At 35.9% G+C, this 23,746-nt stretch overlaps 1 protein-coding gene and 1 long non-coding RNA gene across 3 annotated transcripts; both read left to right on the forward strand.

The window, feature by feature from the left end:
* The first annotated feature begins 9,891 nt into the window (after positions 1 to 9,891).
* LOC113361377 lies at positions 9,892 to 10,393 on the forward strand. The gene is made up of 3 exons (XR_003365101.1): positions 9,892 to 10,008; positions 10,134 to 10,251; positions 10,353 to 10,393. It is a non-coding gene; the product is annotated as an uncharacterized LOC113361377 (long non-coding RNA).
* Positions 10,394 to 17,160: 6,767 nt separating this feature from the next.
* On the forward strand, positions 17,161 to 22,777 carry LOC113356544 (protein YLS7-like). Of its 2 annotated transcripts, XM_026599708.1 has the most exons (4): positions 17,161 to 17,476; positions 17,597 to 18,614; positions 20,663 to 20,940; positions 21,706 to 22,777. In XM_026599708.1, exons 2-4 carry the CDS (start codon positions 17,684 to 17,686, stop codon positions 22,507 to 22,509), a joined length of 2,013 nt encoding a protein of 670 aa, XP_026455493.1. In that variant the 5' UTR covers positions 17,161 to 17,476; positions 17,597 to 17,683; the 3' UTR covers positions 22,510 to 22,777. The 2 variants fall into 2 exon arrangements, with proteins under 2 accessions (XP_026455493.1, XP_026455492.1); XM_026599707.1 differs by having other exon boundaries at positions 17,161 to 18,614.
* Positions 22,778 to 23,746: the final 969 nt, after the last annotated feature.

Below are 23,746 nucleotides of genomic sequence, written 5' to 3' on the forward strand. Positions count from 1 at the left end.
AAATAGAGTTTTCTTGATTTCCTCAGCTGATGGAATAACATCCAACATTTCTTGATCTTCTTCAGTTATAAGCTTTGGTATCACATCAAGTAATGAATCTGTTATCTCCACTTCTTTAAATTTAAACTTCTGCTCAAAATGGTTAATACGAACCTCAACAATTTTTCCTTGTTCAGTTATAATGTTATTGTTACCATCCTCCAATTCTCCAACAAAATTTTTGGCTTGCCTGATTTTAAAATTTGTATGGAAAAACCTGTATTTGCAGATCCCTCCTTTACCCATTTAATCCTAGCCTTCATTTTCATCATTGTATTTAACTGCACTTCCTTGGAGTTTAGCTCATTTTCTGCTTCCACAAGATTGTTTAACAGGTCCTCATTAAAAGGATCTTGATCAGAAGCTTCCATAGAATCTTGCACTCTTTTTTCAGCTTCTTTGATATTCACATGAACATTACCAAAAAAATTCCAGTTCCAGTCAGCTAGAACTTTCTTGAGCTTCTTAAGTTTACTTTGAAACACATAAGCTGGATCTACCAATATTTGTTCATCCCAACAATTAGTTACAACTTCTAAAAAACCAGGATGTTCAATCCAAATTTTCTGAAATTTTTGTGGCACATTTTTTGGTTTAGGAATACTTACATTACCACCCAAAAGAGGAGAGTGATCAGAAGCAATTCTAAGACCAACTTTATAACCCCATCCTTCATATTTTTGAATCCAAAGATTATTGTAAACTGCTCTATCCAAATTGCATAAAATCCTGCTTGTACCATGTTGGCAATTAGACCAAGAATGTTGAAGACTTGTCTTTGGAGCTTGTTGCAATTCACATTTATCTAAACAAGTAGTAAATTCAAGCAGTGTTCTTTTGTTTGCTTGTCTACCTCCAACTTTTTCTTCAATAGATGTGATAGCATTAAAGTCACCAATTGCAAGCCATGGAAGTTTTAATTCACTAACTGCTTCCATCTCAGCCCACACTGTACTGCTCCACCATGAGCATGAATACCAGAAATAAGAGCTCCCCCTATGTTTACAGTTATCATTTGACTTGACATAGAAACCACAAAAGGAGTAGGTAGATTTTTGTTCCAGAATAACCATATGTTGCCTTTTTGATTGTTGAATGAGTTATGAATGACCATATTTTTCATACCAGGAAGATTTAATTTGCTACAGAAACTTGCACTACAATTTTTTTTAGGTTATGCTAGAAAAACTAATGATGGATTAAATTGATTTACCAAAGACCACAAGTTATTTTGAGCCCTAGTCCTTCCAAGGCCCCTTAAGTTCCAAAAAAGTATCTTCATATTTGTGGATGGAGGCCTTTAGTGCCTCCCTTTCCTTGATTTTTCCTGAAATTGTATTTGTTGATAACTTGTAGAATTTTTACCTTTGGTTCTGCTTCTTGTTTTTGTGTTTCAGAAATAGATGCTGCATTTGAAGAAGCTGTTTTTTGAATTATTCTTGACCAAGAGGTTGATCTTGTGATAATCCATTGTTAACAGACTTCGTTCTGTGCGTGATTGATCACAAGAGATTCAAGTGATTGTGTGCATGTTTTTATTGAAGATTTAAGAAGATTTGAAGACAAAGAAGATATTGAAGATCTGACTTGGGTTTATAATCTTTGGTGTGCACAATACTTGTTTCGGTAAAAGAGGATCCAATTAATAATCGGTTTATCCTTGTGATAGATTGGATTGATTAATTGAGTAGATCGGAATCAACACAATTCTTTGTATTAAGAGTGTTGTTGGCTTAATCTTAAACGATTACTTAAGTAATTGAACATAAGATAGATCTAAGGACCTGACGAAGGAGTTTATGTTAAGATAAACGGAAGATCCTTTGTCCGACTCATATCACTTGGTTGAAGAGAGTTGATACCAAACAGATTTGTTGTTCCTTTACAGTTTGGAATACGAACCAAAGGAATTGTTCCAAGTACGTGACTTATTTATAAGTTGGAGGCGTAGGTGAACTATAGGTTTAGTTGTTTTGGTCTCAACTATACGAAGTTAGGTGTAATTTTATGTAGCGGCTTAATCCCGAGAGTATTCAATTCTGGACAAGGTCCCGGAGTTTTTCTGCATTTGCGGTTTCCTCGTTAACAAAATCTTAATGTGTCATTTACTTTATATTTCCGCATTATAATTGTTTTATTATAATTAAAGTAAATTACACAAACGTTAATTCCTATTTACTTGATAAGTGAATCCTATTGTGTTTGGTTAAGTCCGAACCTTTTTATCAAGTAACATACTTCGTTGTTGTATTTTCTCGATCTCGTATCCATAGACGATCACACGAAGTGTGAACCGATTAGTTGTATTGTCTCGACTCAGTCCATAGACAATCAGTTTCAGAGAAAGGACTTATAGATAGGAATTTTTTTAGCTTGAGGTATATTTGGGTCCCCTCGCCTTTTCAAAGAAGTTAAGAGAGGCCATCAACTCAACTCATTTATGTGTGATTCATTTAAATTTTCTTTGGATGAACCCACATCAACTCCTAAACTTTCTGGGTGATAAAATTTTCTCTAACTGTAACACAACAAAATTGCGAGGAAGAAAGAAGGCGGTTATTGTTAGGGGTAAACTAGTCAAACTAGCTTTATTTCTTAAAGAAAATTAGAAAAGAGAAAAATAACTTGGTCAACCGAAATATTTAACGGTCAGTCATTGGTCAAGGTACCAACTGATAATATTTCAAATATTGGGTACCAAAGCTAGGTGTTGGACATTTACTGGTACCAAACGTTAAATAGCCCATTATGGATTTGTAAAATAAAACAACTCTTGATTATTGTTTACATAAGTCGGAAAAATATACTTCAAAGAAAGTATGACATTTTTTTTTGATCATCAAGTAGTTAAGAGAGGCCATAATCGCAAGAGAATTTTAATCATCAAAGAGTTAAGAGCGTGTTTGATAACTATCTAAGAAGTTGGTTTTCAACTTCTAAAAGAAATAAATTATGGATTTGAACCACTTAGGGAAATTCCTACGGGTATTTGGGGATTTTCCAATTTTGATCCCACGCAAATGAGAAAAATGACTAGGAAAATGCGCAAAATAATTGGTTTTCACTTGTTTGCCCATTACGGTCCCATATTAACCGCTCGTCCTTAAGACGCGCGTCTCCCCATATTTTGCTAATGGTCTGGAGAAATCAATAACAGAAAAATGCCAGTGGAGAAAAATGTACCTGGCCACCTTGATGCTTGCTCCGGTGGGTGAAAAATAACTAGTGGTATTCTTATTCCACTGCCAAACGTTGGAGAGATCAATGGCAGGAAATATCTCTTGTTCTTATAGAGAGGTTACAATTTCGTTTTTGTTCTACTTGACCTCCCCATATTGATAACTTTGTGTTTATCCCTGGCCGTAAACATTTTATTTTTGTTAATTTCTATATTCGAGTATTTCCCATATAGTAGGAATTGTTGAGAACAGGACGGGCCCTACAATGCAACAAACCACCTTGATGCTTGTGCCTCATCTTCATCAAATAACTAGTGGTGTTCTTCTTCTACTGCCAAACGTTGGAGAGATCAATGATATAAGATATTTCTTGCTCTTGTATTTATAGGACCCGTCCACAATAACATCTTGAGATTGTACCAAGCTCATATAGGATTTTCATATGTTACAGAAGATTTCTACGGTTTATGGATGGCTTCAACCTCTCTATTCAGGAGACATTAACACTAAATTACCCCAAAAGAATCATGCGAAAGGCTCTCCAACTTAGATTCTATTATATTTTTCTTATTTGGGGTTTCTCTGATTCTTCTTTGAACAACCTGATGAACTACATAAACAATACATAAACAATATGAGAAATTTGAAGACATCGGCAGGATGGTGAAGAATAGTAGAGTCAGAGACTAACTAACCTTATAAGCTAAGACATTATTCGCTATAAGCGATATATATACTCTTTGTTGTCCAGGATACTAAAAGAATTTACTGGTCATTAGAATTTCGTTTTTAACCCCTCTCGGTATAGAGCTCCTTAGTTGGGAAATATAAAATGACACGTCCATAAGGGAGAAATGTGAAATTGGCCCGTCCCATTATGAATGATTCCTACCAAGAAAGAATATGATATAAAAAACAAGGATTTGAAAGGAAAAATCATTGAGTTGATTAAGAATAAAAGATATTATAACCATGTTTGAACCTTTTATCTTTTCAACATTTTTTCTTACTACTGGTGATTGAGGTTCCATCCACACCAGGTACTTAGGTTGCCTAGAGTCAGTAGGTAGAGTATATTTGCCACATATCATACACATGCATTTGATGGAAACCTTAAAAAGAAGTTCCACTGAAGGGTGTTACCTGTACTTATTGGTGAGATGAAAAACTGTTAGATAATTGTTTATAATTGTTTGGCGGTTTATTTTTAGATTTTCTTCATAATTGTTGATGTTAACTAACTAGTATAATTATTCTTTTTACAGGTTTGGTTTGCTGAGCATTCACTAACAATAACACCCAGGTGGAGAAAACAATAGAAGAGAAACTCTACCATCCAAGATTTGGAAGGTGGAACATCAATACCATTTGCAAACACTTGGAAATGAATATTGAAGATTATGGAAAGGTTAAAAAAAAACTTGAAGATGTTATTGTTATAAAAGCCGTAGTTTATTCCACAAAATTCTAAATGTTCGATAATGATGCAATTGGGAGTTCATTCCACAGAATGAACTCTGACTATTAATACAGATGCATATGAAGTTGGAGTTCATTATGTAGAATGATTCTAATCATAAATTCCCCATAATAAATGTTTAATAAGGATGCAATTCGGAGTTCATTGTGTGAAGTGAACTCTGATTGTTAATATAAATACTTATGGCTTTAAAAAAGTTGATAATGTCTGACTGCTTGTATTTGAAGTGTACAACTATCACGAAGATTCTTGGAAGAACATATTGATGCTGAAAATAAGCTACTCCAGCAATAAAATTCCAAAACGAAAGATGAATTGCTTGGAAAAAAAAATCATGAATATGACCAATCAGATAGAAAATTTGAAAGCTATAAACAACCTAAGAGATAAACATGCTCGATAGATCAAATATTCGACAGACAAACGTGCTACAGAGACGGGGAATCTTTTGTTGAAGCAAGAAGAACTAGAATTTTCACTTGCAAAAGCAACATGTGCAAGGAAAACTTTTGACTCAAATATGGAATGGCATGTTATATACTTGGCTTCAAAGCAAACTGAAGTTGATGAATTGTTAGAAAATGGAAGAAATGTGGCAAAATACATGACAAAAATGACGTCAGAATTCTTGCACACTGCTTTTATCTCTGAGTACAACAGTTCATTATTGGGTGACCAAATAAACAATATATTAAATGATGCAAAGGAAGATACTGAAATGCACTATGTTGAAAATCAAGCTGCTGAAATACCAGATGATGTGAATGAAGGAACGAGAGCTGATGAAATGGAAGCTGGTGAAGGTCCTGATTAGTTTGGGAATATTTTCTCCGTCTTATTACTTAAACTTTCTACTGGAATTGTTGTAAGTGTTGTTCAAACTAAGCTCCTAGATTTGATGAATGAAGAACAAGTTCTGTTTTTTTCGACAACCAGCACTACAAACGGAGTTCCTTTTGAAAATTATTAATGTGTGGATCTAGGTAAAAATTCAAAACATTTTTATTTCCTTCCGTAAATTCATTTATAGTAATTTTTTTATCCTTTAGAGTTTATTATGTGAAATGAACTCCGGCTGTTAATGTAGATGCTTCTAAAGTTGGAGTTTATTCTGTAGAATGAGCTATGACTGTTCATTTTATATATGCTTATGAACTCTGACTATAAAAATGTTGATAAGTTTATCATTTTATTTTCGTCTTCAATTATTTTTAACATCAAGTAACAAAGATGATAGATTCATGGATGAAGAGCATGTGAGTCTGCATCTTATACATCTCAAAAATCAGAACACTGATGATTTAAATGACAGTGAAGCTGATAAAATTATCAAGACTACAATAAACAAAATTAACTGTAGTAACCCTAATTTTGAAATTGGCATGTCAGAGTATCTAACCCCATCCGTGCCAGTAGAGAGAATTAGAGTGACTACAAGAGCAAAAAAAAAAACAAAGAAAACTGTTGTAAATGTAGAGACGACTTCACAAATAATTGTTGAACTGAACGAAAAGGTTTTTGTTCGTCATTGGAGTAGATTCAACACAAAATTGTACCATAAAAAGGAATTGGGTGACTACAAGAGCAAACAAAACAGTGAAACCAATAAGAAATGATTATACAAGTGGATCAAGTTCCAGTTTGATAAAATGATAAAAACAAGAATCGGATTGAAGTTGAACAAGGACAAAAAGGTAATGTCAAAACGGTCACCTACACCTAATATGATTTCAATGTATTCCTAAAATTCTTTGCAGATGAAAATACACCAAAGTTCAATGTCTCTGATGCTATGTTAAAACATAGATCTTTACGATTTTCTCCTTAAACAAAAACCCACCATCAACAATATTCTATAAGATAAACTACCCTAGCATCAAATGACAACAGGTAGCTGGTTTATGATTCCCGACCTTCTTACAATTTGAACACTTCATAGGCCTTCTAGCCTTCTCCAAAGTATTGCGAATACGATTTTTAGTAGGTCTTCCTAGAGGTGGCCTTGGAATACCATGACGAATTCCGTCTCCAGGATCATACATTTCATGCATGCCGTGATTGGGGATTAGTCGAATTGCAGGAGCATAAGACTGCTGGTAGTGATGTATACCAAAATAATGCTCAACATACTTCAACATCTCATCACCCTTGCAAGGAATAGTAGTAGTGGTATGAGCAGAAGGGAAACCGAACACTCGTTATATTTGACAAGTACACTTTATCTTCACCAAACTAAAAACATGAGAAGTGATCGTTGTCATAGGCGTCAAAAATAAATTACACTTTCTTACTAATCAAAATATATTATGAAGCAAGGGCAAGAAAGGATCGTTCCCACAAAGAGGTCTTAGGTTGTCAATATGTTTCGGTTTCTTATGTAAAGCCAGGGGGATTTTCTGATTTTTATATACTAAAATAAAATAATAGCAAAACAAATAAATAAAGCAAAATCAATAAGATTATAATATTGGTCAAGGATTGGTTTTCATTCACAAACATGTATTTGAAACAATAACTAGAATTGATATTTAATCTCAATTTATTAAAAGTCCTAGGATACATTGATCGCAAGAATATCCCGCTAATTTCCTCTTGTCATCAACAAACACATTAAAAGATGCGAATGTGAATTCTACCTAGAAAGCAACCTAAAGTGTAAAAACACAATTAAGTTTAACTCCCTAAGAGCACTAAGTTCTATGAAATAAGACTAATCAATGCAAACGAACGTGTAAAGGCACTAATCCGTTTTAACAAAGGTTATGATCCACTTGTGACTACTAGGATGTATCACTACAAGCAATACTCACAATTATGCTACTTGCAATCATGAATTATTACTTTTGCGTATAATAACCCTAATCTAGCAATAGAGATGAAAACTAATTCAATCGATTCGCGACTCGACTAAACTTGCATTCAAATCATATACCAATATTAAAAGTGAATCATAAGCAACAAAATATGGAGACAAAACTAATTCATTGCATAAATATCATGGATGGAACTCCAACTTATTCCTTAACCAAAAGAGAATTATCTAAACATGTGAGTGGAGTTCATAACAAAAAGGAAAAGAAAACCTATCATGTTTATAAATCCTAAAACACAAAAGTAGAAGTAAAGATAAGATTTTTTTTTAATAGAATAGAACTCTTCCTTTTTATAGCCCTGCCTTCACGATTTCCAAATGTAGGAATTACCAATAGGTACTATTATGGTAGTCTTAGTTAGTAGCAGGTCCACCCACTAAAGCCCAGTAACCAGAGGTCCATAATAAAAAGAAAAAGAGGAAATTGGACCAAATTTTTTATCCCCTGGTCCGTTACACGTGCGGGATGTCATAATCCACTTTTAAAAATACCCAGACTACCCATTCCATGATAATACATATATGTTTCTTAAAAAAAATCACCATTTTTTACAGATCCGAGTTCCGCTCTCCTCCTCTCTTTCTTCATCTTCTCAAATTTTGCTCCTGCTTTTGAATTACGAGGTAGAGTTTTTATAAAGATCTCTTTGAAGATTTACAGGTATGTTATGTAATATCTCTTTCTGCTGTTTTTTTTTTCAACTGAATCTGTGAAGATCGGATCGTTTTGATTACGTTTTCACCTTCTTCTTTCGATTTTTGTTTGTTTTTTGCATTTATTTTTGTTTTGGTTTGATTTTTATGAATCTTGATCGTAATTATTTAGTTTTTTGGCTATATTATGATGTTTTTAACATATTTGAACTTTTGATTTGATTATCTTGTTGTTTTCGCTTCTTCATTTTATCAAAATCGTGTTTATTTGTTGTTTCATGGGTATTATCCAACAGTACATATGTTGAATACTGATACAAATTGCTTTTGATTCTGTTTTGTTCTTAGTTTTATCACTTGTTGTTGTTTGATTCATAAGTACATATCTTCGATACTGAAATAAGACTCTCTCGATTTATGGTCTTCTTCAATATCTCTCGCTTCTACAAAATCAGATGAAAATTTCTTTGTTGCAATGTTTATATTAGGGTTTTCACGATCTAATCGTGGTTGTATTTGATTTAGTCTTTTATCTCCGTGTCTAATTTGTTGATTATTTTGCTAGATCTAGATGAATAATCAGATTGTTTGTTCATTTCGTTATTAGATCTGATTATACCAGTTCCATTTTTGTTGGTTTTAGATTTATTTCAGTTTGTTGTTGTGTATGAACCAGCAGTACGTATATCCCGTACTGACAGAAACCTAGTTTACTTTTAAGAAGAAGAAGAACAAGATGGTGCATCATTATGATTTACGAGGAGAATATTTGTTTTCTGTTTCCAGGTATGCTTTCTAATCATCTTGTTCGGTTTTTATTCTTTTGACTTGTTTTTTTATTGTATTATGATAATCAAATCGATTTGATTGACGCTTTTATGGTTTTTAGGTTTGTTACGGTTGTTTTTCGTGTATGAATTGACAGTACATATATGGCGTACTGATACAAAACTCTTCTAATTTTGTTTTATTTGAAGTTTTTCCAATTTTTTTGGTTCAATCCATGAGTATGTATGTATAATACTGATAGGAAGTGCTATTTGCTGTGTTTTTGCTCCTTTTTTAGTCTTACCCTTCAGTACTTATGTGAAATACTGTAATATGTCTTTCGATTCTCTTATTTTTCATAGATCTGTCACCTATTGTTGTCATACTGTTGATTTGTAGTTCATGAATCTTCAGTACATATATCGCATACTGATAGGAAGTGCTCCTTGTTATGTTTAAGGAGAAGTGAAGAAGATGCAGGCATACAGTGGAGCTGCAATAATGGGTGTTGCTGTACAACAACCCAATCTTTTTACTAAAGGTTCTTCAACTTTTTTTCCCAAGTTGGGTACTACTACTGCGGATAGATTACCTTCTCAAGTTAGGCATACCCTGAAGTACGTTCAATAATTGATAGTGAGAAGAATCGTCAGTTTAACAGCTTGGAGCTCATTGCTTCAGAGAATTTTACATCTCGCGCAGTGATGGAAGCTGTGGGTTCTTGTCTCACAAACAAGTATTCAGAAGGGCTTCATGGTAAAAGGTAAAGATGGTGCTTAATGTTGTATTTTTCCCTGTATTTGTATTGAAATGCATTTGATCATTTCATTCTGCAATGTAGGTACTATGGTCGCAATGAGTACATTGATGAGCTAGAGACACTTTGTCAACAAAGGGATTTGGCTGCATTTCACTTAGACCCAAAGAAATGGGGAGTTAATGTCCAACCTCTGTCTGGTTCTCCTGCTAACTTTGAAGTTTACACTGCACTTCTCAACCCACATGACCGTATTATGGTAAGTTGAGACCTCTTTCTCTTTCTCTCCAATTTTTTGAAATCAGTTTTGAACCCCTAAGGGATGTAATCAACTCTCCTTTCAAAATATGGGGCTGTATTAATTTGTTCATGTAACTGGCACAGGGTCTGGATCTTCCTCATGGAGGTCACTTGTCACATGGATTTATGACTCCTAAAAGACGGGTATCTGGGACTTCGATTTATTTTGAATCGATGCCCTACCGTCTTGATGAATCAACAGGTGCTTCTCTGCATTCTTATATTGTGTAATGACTATGTGGTCTATTGTTGTTCATTTATAATTCGTTGATAATTTGCATTCATTACCAAATTCACTTGCAGGCCTTATTGATTATGATATGCTTGAGAAAACTGCCACCCTCCTTCGACCAAAACTCATCATTGTTGGTGTTAGTGCTTATCCTCGTGATTTCGATTATCCTCGAATGAGAAAGGTATACACATATCTTTTGATTGTCAACAGTTGTGATTCTTAGTGATCAGAGAATCAGACTAGTTAACCCATTACACACACCTAATTCCCTTTCCTGCTATGTTTCTTGAAGATTGCAGATTCTGTTGGGGCTTTTCTCATGATGGATATGGCTCACATAAGTGGTCTCGTTGCTGCATCTGTACTTTCCGACCCATTTGAATACTGTGATGTTGTAACAACCACCACTCACAAGGTACACCTAGTCCCATTCATGGAGTCTGTAAGACTGCAACTACTGACACCAACACAAGCAGCATTTGTTTTTATTGGTTTAGGTTCAAGGGTCATGTTGTTTACTATGTCTTTTGTTTCAATTTGCAGTCATTACGAGGTCCCAGAGGTGGCATGATTTTCTTCAAGAAAGATCCTGTTCTTTGGGTTGATATGGAATCTGCGATTAACAATGCTGTTTTCCCAGGGTTACAGGTAACTAAAACTGCAGCGGTTATTTGTTATTTATCATTGGTTCAACATTGTAACATTTTTAGGTTTGTTACAGTTGTTTTTCGTGTATGAATTGACAATACATATATGGCGTACTGATACAAAACTCTTCTAATTTTGTTTTATTTGAAGTTTTTCCAATTTTTTTGGTTCGATCCATGAGTATGTATGTATAATACTGATAGGAAGTGCTATTTGATGTGTTTTTGCTCCTTTTTTAGTCTTACCCTTCAGTACTTATGTGAAATACTGTAATATGTCTTTCGATTCTCTTATGTTTCATAGATCTGTCACCTGTTGTTGTCATACTGTTGATTTGTAGTTCATGAATCTTCAGTACATATATCGCATACTGATAGGAAGTGCTCCTTGTTATGTTTGATTTAGTACGTATATGAAATACTGAAATAGATGCTCTTTGTTACGTTTGATTCAATACTGGAATTGGATTTGGAGATGATCTGGAGCTGCAGTTCAGAACTTATTGCAAGAAATGATAGATTTTGAATGATAGGAACATGAGTTGTTGTTGATTCAGATTTGCAAGCTTGTGAAATTGGTGGTGGTCTTGATGAAGTTACAAATTGGTTGTGACGTGTGTTTGAAAGAAGGTGTGCTGCAAATGGATTTGGAGGAACATAGAAGGTTGGGTTGCTACATTGTATGATCCTACAATGTATGTGATGTAATACGTTTTCTAATTTATTTATCATTGATTCTTACAGATTTGTACTCTACTTGGAAGCAGTGCAGCAAATATGTACTCGAATTTGTAAGCATTCAGATATATAATCGGATTTGTAAGCACTACGACAGATATGTACTCAGACAGATATGTACTCAAATTTGTAAGCAGTGTAACAAATATGTACTCGAATTTTTAAGCAGTGTACCAGATATGTACTCAAATTTGTAAGCAGTGTAGACACACACGTTTGGTAGTAATGGGCATTATGGACATTTCCATGTTTTAATTAATTTTGGACCTCCGGATAAAAAAAAATTCCGGTTGGACCCTACTATAAATAACTATATGGGCCTAGGACCAAACAAAAATTTTTCCTTTCCAAATATGAGCCATCTCCAACCGCATAGGCTCCTGTTGCTTCTGCTACCTAAGAGCCCAAATATCAGAGCCCAAGTCCATCTGAGTAAGCAACTGAATCGGTGAGTCGACTCGGTTGACTCCGATTCAGCAAGGGTTATGTCTGTTCTGCCATGTTTCCGGCACATTCAGGCCATTAGTTCTTCCCTGCAATTTTGATTCATTCACAGTCCTAACATACACCTATTGCAGCACTTCCATTCTCTTCTTAAAGCCACCACCAGATCAACTTCACATTCACCAGCTCAATTAAGCTCAACTTCTCTTTGTCTGAAGTCTGAACTTGACAACATCCTTTCTTTCTCTATTCACCGCTTGTGTTTCAGCCATATCCTCATTGCAAGCAACATACAATCTCAGCTCATTCTTCCCTGTAAAGCAGCAACGAACAATCACAAATGCCAGACGCTGCACCCTTTTACAGCTCAATGCATTTCAAACATTCTAACACCACAGACCAGCACCTATTTGATTCAGTTCATTTGTACCATATGCAACTCAAATAATTTCCATTCACTGACCACCCATGAATCTCCACCATTAACCTCCGCAAGACATAACCAAAGCAGTGAACTCATTAATTCAAAACCCATCTCAATTGCAGCAGCAACTTGCCACTTCTACTGCACCAATTCTTCATTCCCATACTCCTACTCATCTCACAAACCTTGTTCATCTGTCACCATCGGCTTCAGCCAAGACCTATTCAACCACCAAACCAGAAGCAGTACTTGCACACAACACCAACAAAATCATCTCAATTCCACAGACCCATTAACTCAATCAATCTCTACAATTTCATACATAACACATTCCATTCTGTTTCATTTCCACTTGCAACCATAGCTTTAACCACCTGAAGCAATATTTCTTGCAGCACGCTTCCACTGCTCTATAACTCCCCTTGGCAGGAACCACCAGTACCAGCTGCAACCAACCACTGCAAAACCTAGGCATACATCTATTCAATTCAGACAGCAGCATCATTCCTTAATCACATTCTTCCCTGCAACTTCAGTTCAACAAACACAACTCATCTAACATCATGCCTGCACACTCCATCTTCTTCTACCTGTATCCATGATTCATAAGCGCACAGTTTCCTTCTTTGCTCACAGTACTCGAATCATTCTCCCAACTGCAATTGCTCCTGCATCTTCTTGTAAACAATCATGTACTGCAGCTGCAACATCAACCAATGCACCTGCAACAGCTGCTTGCAATCCAACACTCAACTGCACTAGCTCCAATTCCAGACTTCATTTGTAGCTCTGTCACAGCCATTCCATTTCAGCAGCACAACAACCATTCTAGACCTGCAAATTGCATTTCAGCTCCATTAACTCAGATTTCTGTAACATGACTAGAACTTCAATCCTGCAATTGCTAGCCTTGCCAAGTTCCATGTAACCTCAAATTACACAGCTAACTCATTCCATGCACTTCATACATACTGCTTCTAGATTCTTCATCTCTTTACAGTCTCTGTAGTACCATGGCAACCAACACCACAGCATCTCCCTGAACTCAACAAATCCTGCAATCTGCAAGACCCTTGTACAACCACAGTAAATCAAACTCTAGTTCTTCTTAGCTTCATTCCTCTGTGCTATTCACCGTCTCTTCTTGTAATCTTGGCTTCAAAATCATCTGCAGCAAACCCTAAATAATCCATTTCCAACTTCAATTTCTTCTCTTAACTCGAATTAAATCCAAATTCAACCAAAACCCATTCATATGAACACTTCCTGACTTCTAATAGACAGAGATCTTCTCCATTCATCTCCGATTTCTACCATTGATAAGTCAATTTCTATTCCCAGTTCTTCTCGACAGATCCCTGGTTTCATCATCTTTTTGCCAGTAGCAGCATCAATCTCTTCACCCGATCCTTGAGTTGCTCTCTTGACAACGCCTCCATAATCTCTCTCAATCACCATCATTTTCTCTGAGGAACTGCGCCTCTATTTCCTTCCATCTCTAAATTTCATACAGACAGAATAATGAGAAGAGAAGATATTATTTCTCTGGGTTCTAGGGCTGTAATGAGTGAAATAATTATAGACGCCCAACAATCGGATAAGGGCCACCAAATAGTCTTCTTGTACTGTCAGTTCCCTAGAAATGACAAGTTCAATCATTGGCTTTCGCTCATAATTTCCTCATGCAACGTCGATATGACCTCGCTCTTTCACCGTTAGCTTCGTCTTCTTGTTCTCCACAAGATAATGAGAATAAATCCTGGATTTGAGCTAGTTCCACTTTCTTTTTGCTCCAGTGACTCCATTGCACTTAATAAACTCAAAAGCAAACATAAGAGATGCAACTTAAAAGGATAATAGCAAAGAAAGCATAAATACTAGATAAAAAATTAGGTGTTTTACAACACCTATCAAGAAGTAGGATATGGTACTTCATATATGTCATCATATGACTCGGTAACATCCCATGTACTACCTATATCGATATGCTCCTTAACCGCAGCTTAAAAGATAATAGGAGAACCATGTGAAAAAGTTTTACCAAGATCACGCCTTTCTGCATTCATTCTCATAACCTTTATCCTAATATCATCAACAAGAGCGTATGAAGGTATATTCCTTTTATGCCGAATCCAACTATCGAAAGATTCAGCAATACTTGATGAGCGTTGCCTATACATGCATCCCACAAAGTAAGCATTTTCCCAATGCTTGGGATTGATTTCTCTAAGATACTTGGCAACAAACCCACATCCAATAATATGCATCTCATTCAAAGAAGACTCGTATTTAGCAACGCTATAACAATGCACAACTTTATGAAACAAATCATTAACTTGTTTGAATTTCTCATGACCTTTGTTGATAGGGAGGTTATTCTTTAAATGATAAAGGCAATAACCTTGATGGAAATCAGGAAATACCTTAGGAATGCCTTGCTTCAGCCTTTCATGACGATCAATAATAAAAGTAATAGGGCGAGCGTCAGTACTATTCTATGGAATGAACTCTGACTATAATATAAAAGTTGGAGTCCCGTCACAAGTGCGAATTCTTTTACCCTTAACTTCAAGGTATGGCTTCCAACCTCGAAGTTCATTCAAAATGGATCATCATCGTCTTGTTTCACAATTTTTCGTGAGAATAGATAATACACAATTTTAGTATTGTTTCGGACAGCAGGCATTTCTAGAAAGTGGACAACTGCCACTGAAGTAAATATTGCTTTAGCCTTATCGCGTAAACGACCCCTAATCGTGGTCACCAGTTTCAAGCTTGAGTGATTTGTTACTCTCGGTTATTTATCCCGATACTTTTGTAGGTTGAAAAACTTGCTACACACATGTGATGCTTCAAGTTAGTTTCTACAAGAGATATGCAACAACTACAATATTTTGAATGGAAGGAGGATTCTTTGACATGGTTATTCTCAAACCATCTCACAATTTCAACACCAATTTAGTAGAACACAAATAGTAATGAATCTAAATGACTAAAATAATTTTTGACAATATGTTCAGGGTTCATTATCAACAAAGGAACTTCAAATTCATTACCGTTTAGTTTTTATAACATAGAATAATCATATTAATGAATCTTTTCTCTTTAAAGTTTTATCTATAAACAATAATCTGCGAGAAAACACTTTTGGAGAACAAATAAAACAAACATACTATGGTTTGGTTCCTGATGAATTACATGCCGACGATTCAACAACTGCAGAAGTTGTCTCTAAATATTCTTTAGACTTGACATCATCTTGGATGTTAGTATGTATTGCACCTCCATTTGTACAAGTAGACATCTTTTTCTAACACCATGGGGAAATGATCAATTTAGGCTCTACACGAAATGTTATAAAATCCGGTCCAAAATTTCTTTTCATTTTGCTCTCTTACTCTTCTGAGGTACGATAACTTCGGAAGGCGCTGGAATATCCTTACTTTGGTGAGTTGGAGCAGAAAGCTCATCATTGTTATCAGTCTCAACAGGTTTTGGACTGTATAACAATGATTTTCAGTGGGTTGGTGTTGATAAATACACATACTTAAGTTTGTAAAAAATTCTACACCTAAAGGTGTCAAAAGACTTGATCTGTATATAAAATATTTAATCTTTTTTATTGTGAGGCTTCCTAACAAACCATCTAACTACAAACTACTCAATTACTAAATTAATAAGTGAAATCCCTGTTCACGAGACGACACCTAAAAGTAAAAAAAAAAAGATAAAAAAGAGTAGAAAAGAATCAACGCCTTGTTTCGTCCAATCGACTGATTTTAAACCAAGCCACAAAACTTATCTAAGACCTCAGAACAAGCCTGAGGTCAGCTCGCCTCGCCTTGCCTCACTTTTTTCAGCATGACACATCGCAGGATTCAAACCGCTATGCGTAGGTTTCATCTCATGGTAATACGGGGCCTTTGGAAGCAGTCACGGTGGTTGTAATTTATAATGAACATTTCCCCCCTCAGGATGGAAGCTATTAGACTTGCATATCTATTCTATTTTCACAGGTGATGTCAAACTTGAAATTTGAAGAAACTCTCCAGCCAATTCTTTTTTTTTCTTTTTTGAAGCATATAAAATTTGTTGTTAAGTGCTAGGTTTAGTGACATAGTTGACAACACATAATATATCAATTACAAAAATTACAAAAATTCTTTACAAACAACGAAAAAAACCGGAAAAAAAAACCCCGCCTCCGCCCGTCTTCTCTTACAAATACCGGCCCCCATGTTGTCCTCTGCGGGTACACCGGAACCCACAAGGAAAAATTAAGTCTGGCGGTTTTGTCGTAGTCAATTTTCTCGGTCCGTAAAGAATTACTGTATCAATTAAGTAATCCACCGAGAGCATTAAGGTTAGGTAAACCTAAACTCATTGTCTCAGTCAGTCCCTCTCTTAAATGCAGTTTAGACATAACCATGTAAAATACTTTTTCCGAGGAAGTTGTCACTTGACATTGATATCTTTTTTTCTTCAATCAAATCGATATTTTTTTCAATATAAATAACAGGTGTTTTCACCAGCCACAAAGTCTTCCATCTTAAACCCTCACGTACGTTTCTCTAGAGACGACGACGGTCAGAGAGACAAGAGAATCCCGATCCAGCTTTTCGTACCGTACGTTTCTTTTGACCTTCTATACTTTCACATGGAGGTTATTTCGGTCACTCGAAAAATGTCACTATCTAGTTATTAGATGTAGAAACTCTCTTAGGCAGATAAATTTATTGTATGACGTTAAAATTTTCCAGATTAAAACAAACCGGTGTTCTTGTAAAATCCAACCACTTACTCTCTCTATCTGTCCATCATCAAAACCAATTTTCTCGTTCCTTCTAGACATTCTAAAGTTCATGATTCGGAATTAGTCTGTATATTCACATATAGATCTCGGATTGATCTCACGGATTGAATTTCAAGCTCAATCATGGTATTTTTTTCCTGTAAATTTCATAGATTTCGTGATGAATTTTTCATAAAACAACATCACAGAGTTTCAGATTTGTAGAGATTCTTCAATTTACAGATTTTTTTTTAAATTTTCTTACAGAGAGTTTACAGGATTTCATTTGAGGTATAGATTGGAAATATTATATTGATTGATGTTGTTGTCTGAGGGTTTGGATTTAACAGAGTGATGATGAATTTTGGAGTAACACAAAAAGGAGGTGGTTCAGGGTTTCCTGTAATGCCTAAATCACTTACATCAATTGTAGTTTCAGTTGGTGGATTAGCTTTGTTTGTCATTTTTGCTTCATGGCTTTTGATATCTAACCCTGCTAGTACTCCTGTTAATGGTTCTTCTTTATTTAGCATTAGTAATAATTCAACTAAATCTGGTTTCGATTCGTCGCCTTTGGTAGGTCTTGACAATAACAATGAGACTGTAACTTTGCTTACTCAGAAACCACCTTCAGATAGTGTTGATGATGAGAAATTACCCTCGATTAGTTCTGATAAGATAGATTCAGATGCAAGTGGTGAGATTAAAGAAAAGGGTGTTGAAACAGGACCAATTGATAACAAATCACCTGATGTTTCTTCTGATAAGCCAGAGGAGATACTTCCCAAGGATTCTGACAAGATTGATTTAGGAGAAAAAGGAAAACAAGAGATAACTTCTAACATTCCAGATGAGATTTCAGTTCCATCACCTCCATTAGCTGATGTTACTAATAAAATTGATTCAGGAGAAAAGGGTTTTGAAACGGGAGGCCATGACAAGATAACTGATTCTGAATTGCCTTCGAATACAAAAGAGGAAATTACAGTTCCTTCTCCTCCATTGGCGAAGGATTTTGGAGAAGAGGGAGTAAAACAGGAGATATCGGATTCTACTTCTTATACACCAGAGGAAATTTCAGTTCCTTCACCTCCAGTATCTATTGTATCTAACGAAACTGATTCAGGAAACAAGGGGTTTGAAAAAGAAATTGATACAGGAAATAAGGGTTTTGAAACCGAAGGCAATGGCGGGGTATCTGATTCAAGTTCGCCTTCTAAAACAGAAGAGGAAATTCCAACTCCTTCTCCTCCATTATCAAAGGACTCTAGCAAGACCACTTCAGGTAACTTTCTCTCATTAAGTATGAATTGTTATTTAATAGTTCCTGATTTTATTTATGACATTTTGCAACCTAAAACCAGATAGTTAGGGAAGCAATTGAACATTGGTATCACATTTAGGATGACTCTTTATCATAAAAGGTAACCTCATTATTGAAGTCATGCTGAATTGTGTCTAGTAACTGAAGACATGCTTGGTGACAGCAAAGGAATGTAGCAGGGGATCAGCTTAAGTTTTAGGGTGACCAAAGTGACAAAACAATGCAGTCCGGGTCAGAAGCCGATATCTGCTGGATAGAGACACTCTTTTCCTTGTGAAATAGGTCCGTAAATTGATAAATAAAACTACTTAAGAGAACTGACTGATCACCAACTTATATTCTCAACTTTTTAGCATTGTTCTCTGCTCAAAAGATTATATTAACAGAAAAACTGAAGATTCGTTACACTGAATATAATTCTGATCAAAACTAGAACTGAAAAGCTAATTATCCCAGTATGATATTTTTTGGTCCCTCAGTTTTTCTTTGAGATCCAGGCATTAAACACAGTGGCGGAGCCACCTTAGGACTAGGGAGGACAGTTGTCCTCCCTAGAATCCCAAATTCATATAATCAGCCTTTGTTTTTAGGTGTTTTTAAGATTTGTCCCCCCTTAGGTTTAAGCAAAATGAAGTAATATAAGCCTAGATTGTAAATTTACAAACACAAGTCTTACAAAATGTCTCAAAGAAGGTAGTGATAGATGTGATTGGTATTAAAATTTGCTTATGGGTATCAAATTTAGTGATGATATATGATGAATATAGGAAATCTAGTAACAAAAACGTCCAAAAATTTTGGGCAGCCTTCGGCCGCATACATTTGTCCCCCCAATCAATATTTCTTGGCTTCGCCACTGATTAAACACTTTGGGTTAACAATATGTTGTTAGTTTATGCTGGTACCTTCGTTGTGGGGCTGACGAGTTCGCTCATCGGTTGTCTGTTTATTTCATACTCATCAAGTGGTTTTGGCATTAGAGGCTGGTCAGTGATAGCTTCTGTTATCCTAGCTAATTAGGCTGACCTTATACAATGTTAGGCCTAATCCTCTCTAGGACGCCTTTTTGCAACAGAATTCCTCGTGCTGTAAGCATAAGATCCTTCTGATTTTGTCTTTTTAGTGTAAAAGACTAGAAGCATTAGATGCAACTTCGAGTAAAATCACAAAGCAGCTTATATGTCTACTTCAGCCTTTCATTACTATGAATTTGTGTTTTAGTTAAGAAAATCACATGCCTCCTTTTGCACTATTTGATAGAGCCCATTGTTACTTTAGTTCTTCTCGATAATCTATGTGGTAGCCTAACCTCTATGTAGTTTTACTTTTCTTTGGGGTATAACCTTCAATCTAATTGAAATCCAACTATAGTTCTACTTATGAAGGGAAAATTAGTAAGTGCTGAATGCAAGTTAAATAATGTACTATGTCCACAAGCTTTCTGGTCTAGATGGGTACAAGTACAGGGAAGTGGAACATTGAGATCTTGTGATGAAATGAATGTGACATTCTGAAGCCTTCACTATTGTACGTATCTGAAAATGATGAAGTCTATGAATACAAATAAGTACGTAAATACTCTTCAATCATTTGATAGGAATTCCGAGAGTTATAAGACTAGATGTTGGAGTATGTTCATACTACATATGATACAAATTTTTGTATATTAATGGAAATGGTTAAAGATTATAAACTAGAAACAGCACTAAACAAATTTGTGTCTTCTGCCGGACTGTAATGTAAGCTGCATCATTTCATATTTTATCTTATTTTTTGATTCGTGTACTATGCTGCATCAGTCACCAACTTTGTTGTGTAGATAAAACGTTGCAGATTCAATTGAATCGTCACCACTAGAAAAATATGTGGAATGTTACATATCACAATGTAATTTGCTGAATTTTACTCTTTACATATCATTTACAAGATCCCTTCTAATGTAAGTTCCTGGAGATCAACTTTTATGTGGAGCATCATATAATAAGGTCCTTTGTTGATTTTCGGTGTAGGTGACTGTGATCTCTTCCATGGAAAATGGTTTTATGATCCAGAAGGCCCTCTTTATACAAACAACTCATGTCCAGTCATAACACAGATGCAGAATTGCCAGGGAAATGGTAGGCCTGACAAGGAATATGAAAGTTGGCGATGGAAGCCATCACAGTGCGACCTCCCACGATTTGATGGCAAAAAATTCTTAGAATTGATGAGAGGGAAGACACTTGCTTTCATTGGCGACTCAGTTGCGCGGAACCAGATGGAATCTATGCTATGCCTTCTTTGGCAGGTAACAGTTCTTTTTCCTTTTTCTCGGATTACACTAGAACCTTTTTTCTTTTTGTGAAACGTTAATTATGAAATCAGTGAAAAATTTTAAGCAATGATATTCCCGTAGCATTATATTATCTTCCAATCAATACTTTTTTCTCAGAATTACATTATTAAACTTTATCAAAGGAAAATGAAGAACACATCCACTTTCATTATATATATGCTGAACATACATCGTGCATCCAATGGCTCACCAATTTCTTTTTTCTTCTTGTACAGAGGGCAATGTACTTATTGACCTTTTTCTTTCCTAAAATATGTAGATGTTATTTCTGCTTTTGCAGTTGGACATATTTTTTCAGAAGACCAGCATTATGCTTTGTAAGAATTCAAAGTAATAGGCTCTGCCTGTTTTTGCCTTTTAAGAATAAAATTTTTGCCTTTTAGGAACAAACTTCCGTAGTTGAAAATTCAATCAATGCTGTAATGTAAGGTAAAAAAAATGGAAACTAAAAACACAATTGGCTTTTAGTGCCGGTGTGCCACTCTTATACCTAGAAACCTCTTGACAATCATGGTAGGTTTGTAGTCATAAAATAACTCTTTAAACTGCATCAATATTTCTGTATCTTGGAAGCCAGTTTGCTCGTCAGAATGGGGTCCCAAACCCTGCTTGTCTATAAATCGTGTCTCCTTACTGATCAATAGTTAAACTGAAATTCACTGTTTGTTTTTATAGAGCTGTAGATCTTTACATGTTTTCTTCTTGGTTCATTTTTAGGTGGAAGTTCCAAAGAATCGTGGGAACAAGCATATGCAACGTTGGTACTTCAGGTCAACCTCTGTCATGATTGTCCGAATATGGTCATCTTGGCTCGTTGGTAGGTCAGCAGAGCCCGTCAATGTTGCCCCTGCTTCAGTTGTCAAACTCCACCTAGATTCTCCAGATGAAGACTTTTTCCAATACCTCCCAAGTTTTGACGTGGTTGTCCTCTCATCTGGCCATTGGTTTGCGAAGCAATCTGTCTACATGCTCAATAATGAAGTTGTTGGTGGGCAGCTATGGTGGCCTGACAAAAGGCGCCCAATGAAAGTCAACAATATAGAAGCATTTGGTATCTCTACAGAGACAATTCTCATAGCTATGTCAACTTATCCCAACTACACTGGCTTAACAATAGTCCGTGCATTTTCACCTGATCATTATGAAGGTGGGGCTTGGAACACAGGTGGATCTTGCACTGGGAAGGTGAAACCTGCAACCGAATTGGTAGAAAACGGGTTTACAAATATAATGCATGAGAAACAGGTGACGGGATTTAAACGAGCAGTTGAAAAGTCGAAAAATGGGTCAAAGTTGAGGTTAATGGACATCACAGAAGCTTTTGGTTACCGACATGATGGCCATCCAGGACCATACAGGAGTCCTGACCCAAACAAGAAAACAAAACGTGGCCCAAATGGAGAGCCGCCGCCACAGGATTGCTTGCACTGGTGCATGCCAGGTCCAGTTGATACATGGAATGAGATTGTTCTTGAGATCATACGCAGAGAATTTGAGGACAATGTTACTTCCCCTGCATAAGATGCATGTCCATGTAACTTCGTCAATCTGCATCTTGTTGTTGTAATTTAAAAGGGAAAATTTGTTTAATTCTTGATCACAGGTATATTTAATTGTTGAGCAACTTGCGCTGGACCTGCTAATCTTTCGTCGAGAGACGGATACCATTGGCAGCAAAAGATTGTAGTCTTAACATCAGGCATGGCAGGTAGATATTAGATCTTTGTTGTTGTTTAGTAAATTTTTTTGGTGAAATCAGTGAAATATATATGTTTTTGAGTTTTGAGTACCTTTAGTTGCTATGTGAAAACTTAGTCCGTCTTTCCGAAGCTCAAGGCACTAGCATATCTCCCTTTTTTTTCTCTTTTTTTTTTTTTTTGCTTTATTGAAAATGAAATGTAGAAACAAAATTTGCACATGAATACAATTTGAAAAGAAAAGTTATTTGCATTGGTGTTAATTTACAGGAAACCGGAAAAAAAAATGGAAAAATAAAGAAAAGGAAACAAAAAGAAGTTTCTAAACTAGCGCCCCTTCTAAATTTGAAATCCCTGGAATCTATAAATATGGGTACAACTCAAGTTCTCTAACATATCTGTGCTTCCTTCTAGACTCTAGCCCAGAAGTTCCAGCGAGTTGTTTTTGAGATGACCGAGTTGTTAGGAGATGATGATGGGGTTCTATTCGTTGAGATGGAAACTAAGAAAATGAGTAAGAGGTTTCCTTCAGATATACCAATTTGTAGTGCTCGTGGATGTGGTATTCTTGTCAAGTACACCTACAGATGTGCATGCGGGAAGATGTATTTAGTTCACAACACCCGCGACAAGCAACCCGGCGGCGGTCCTAGGGTGTATGTAACTTGTTGCCCATGTGGTGCCCGAGATCGAATCATATTTCGGGACCACTGAATTTATTTTACCATTAAATAAATCCTAAATAAAGAAGGCTGTTATTGGGGCATCACACTCCTTTAGAGGGGCGTCACCTAATAAGATAAAAACGGGTCACCTATAAGTAATATCAAAAACCCCTTATCTTATATAATTTTGTGATGACCAAAGTCCAAACAACTCTTGTTTGGCTAATTTTAATTTAGGGTGTTAGTCCTCAAGAGAGTTGGGGGAGTTGGGTGTAGTTTGGTTTTTTCCTGTTAGTCGTGGGGGAGTTCAAAGGAGTCTCTCGAAATCTCTGTTAGTCGTGGGAGAATTTAGAAGAGTCTCCCAAACTCCCTAGAAAACCCTGTTAGTCGTGGGGG

The sequence above is a fragment of the Papaver somniferum genome, chromosome 3 (genome assembly GCF_003573695.1).
Source record: "Papaver somniferum cultivar HN1 chromosome 3, ASM357369v1, whole genome shotgun sequence".
Lineage (NCBI taxonomy): Eukaryota > Viridiplantae > Streptophyta > Magnoliopsida > Ranunculales > Papaveraceae > Papaver > Papaver somniferum.

Bases quoted from the DNA above. Each gene is read 5' to 3' on its own strand.
- LOC113356544 (XM_026599707.1), top strand. From the start codon at position 17,684: ATGATGAATTTTGGAGTAACACAAAAAGGAGGTGGTTCAGGGTTTCCT. The intron at 18,615-20,662 runs GTAACTTTCTCT...TTTTCGGTGTAG, and splicing joins CTCTAGCAAGACCACTTCAG to GTGACTGTGATCTCTTCCAT. The intron at 20,941-21,705 runs GTAACAGTTCTT...GTTCATTTTTAG, and splicing joins TGCTATGCCTTCTTTGGCAG to GTGGAAGTTCCAAAGAATCG.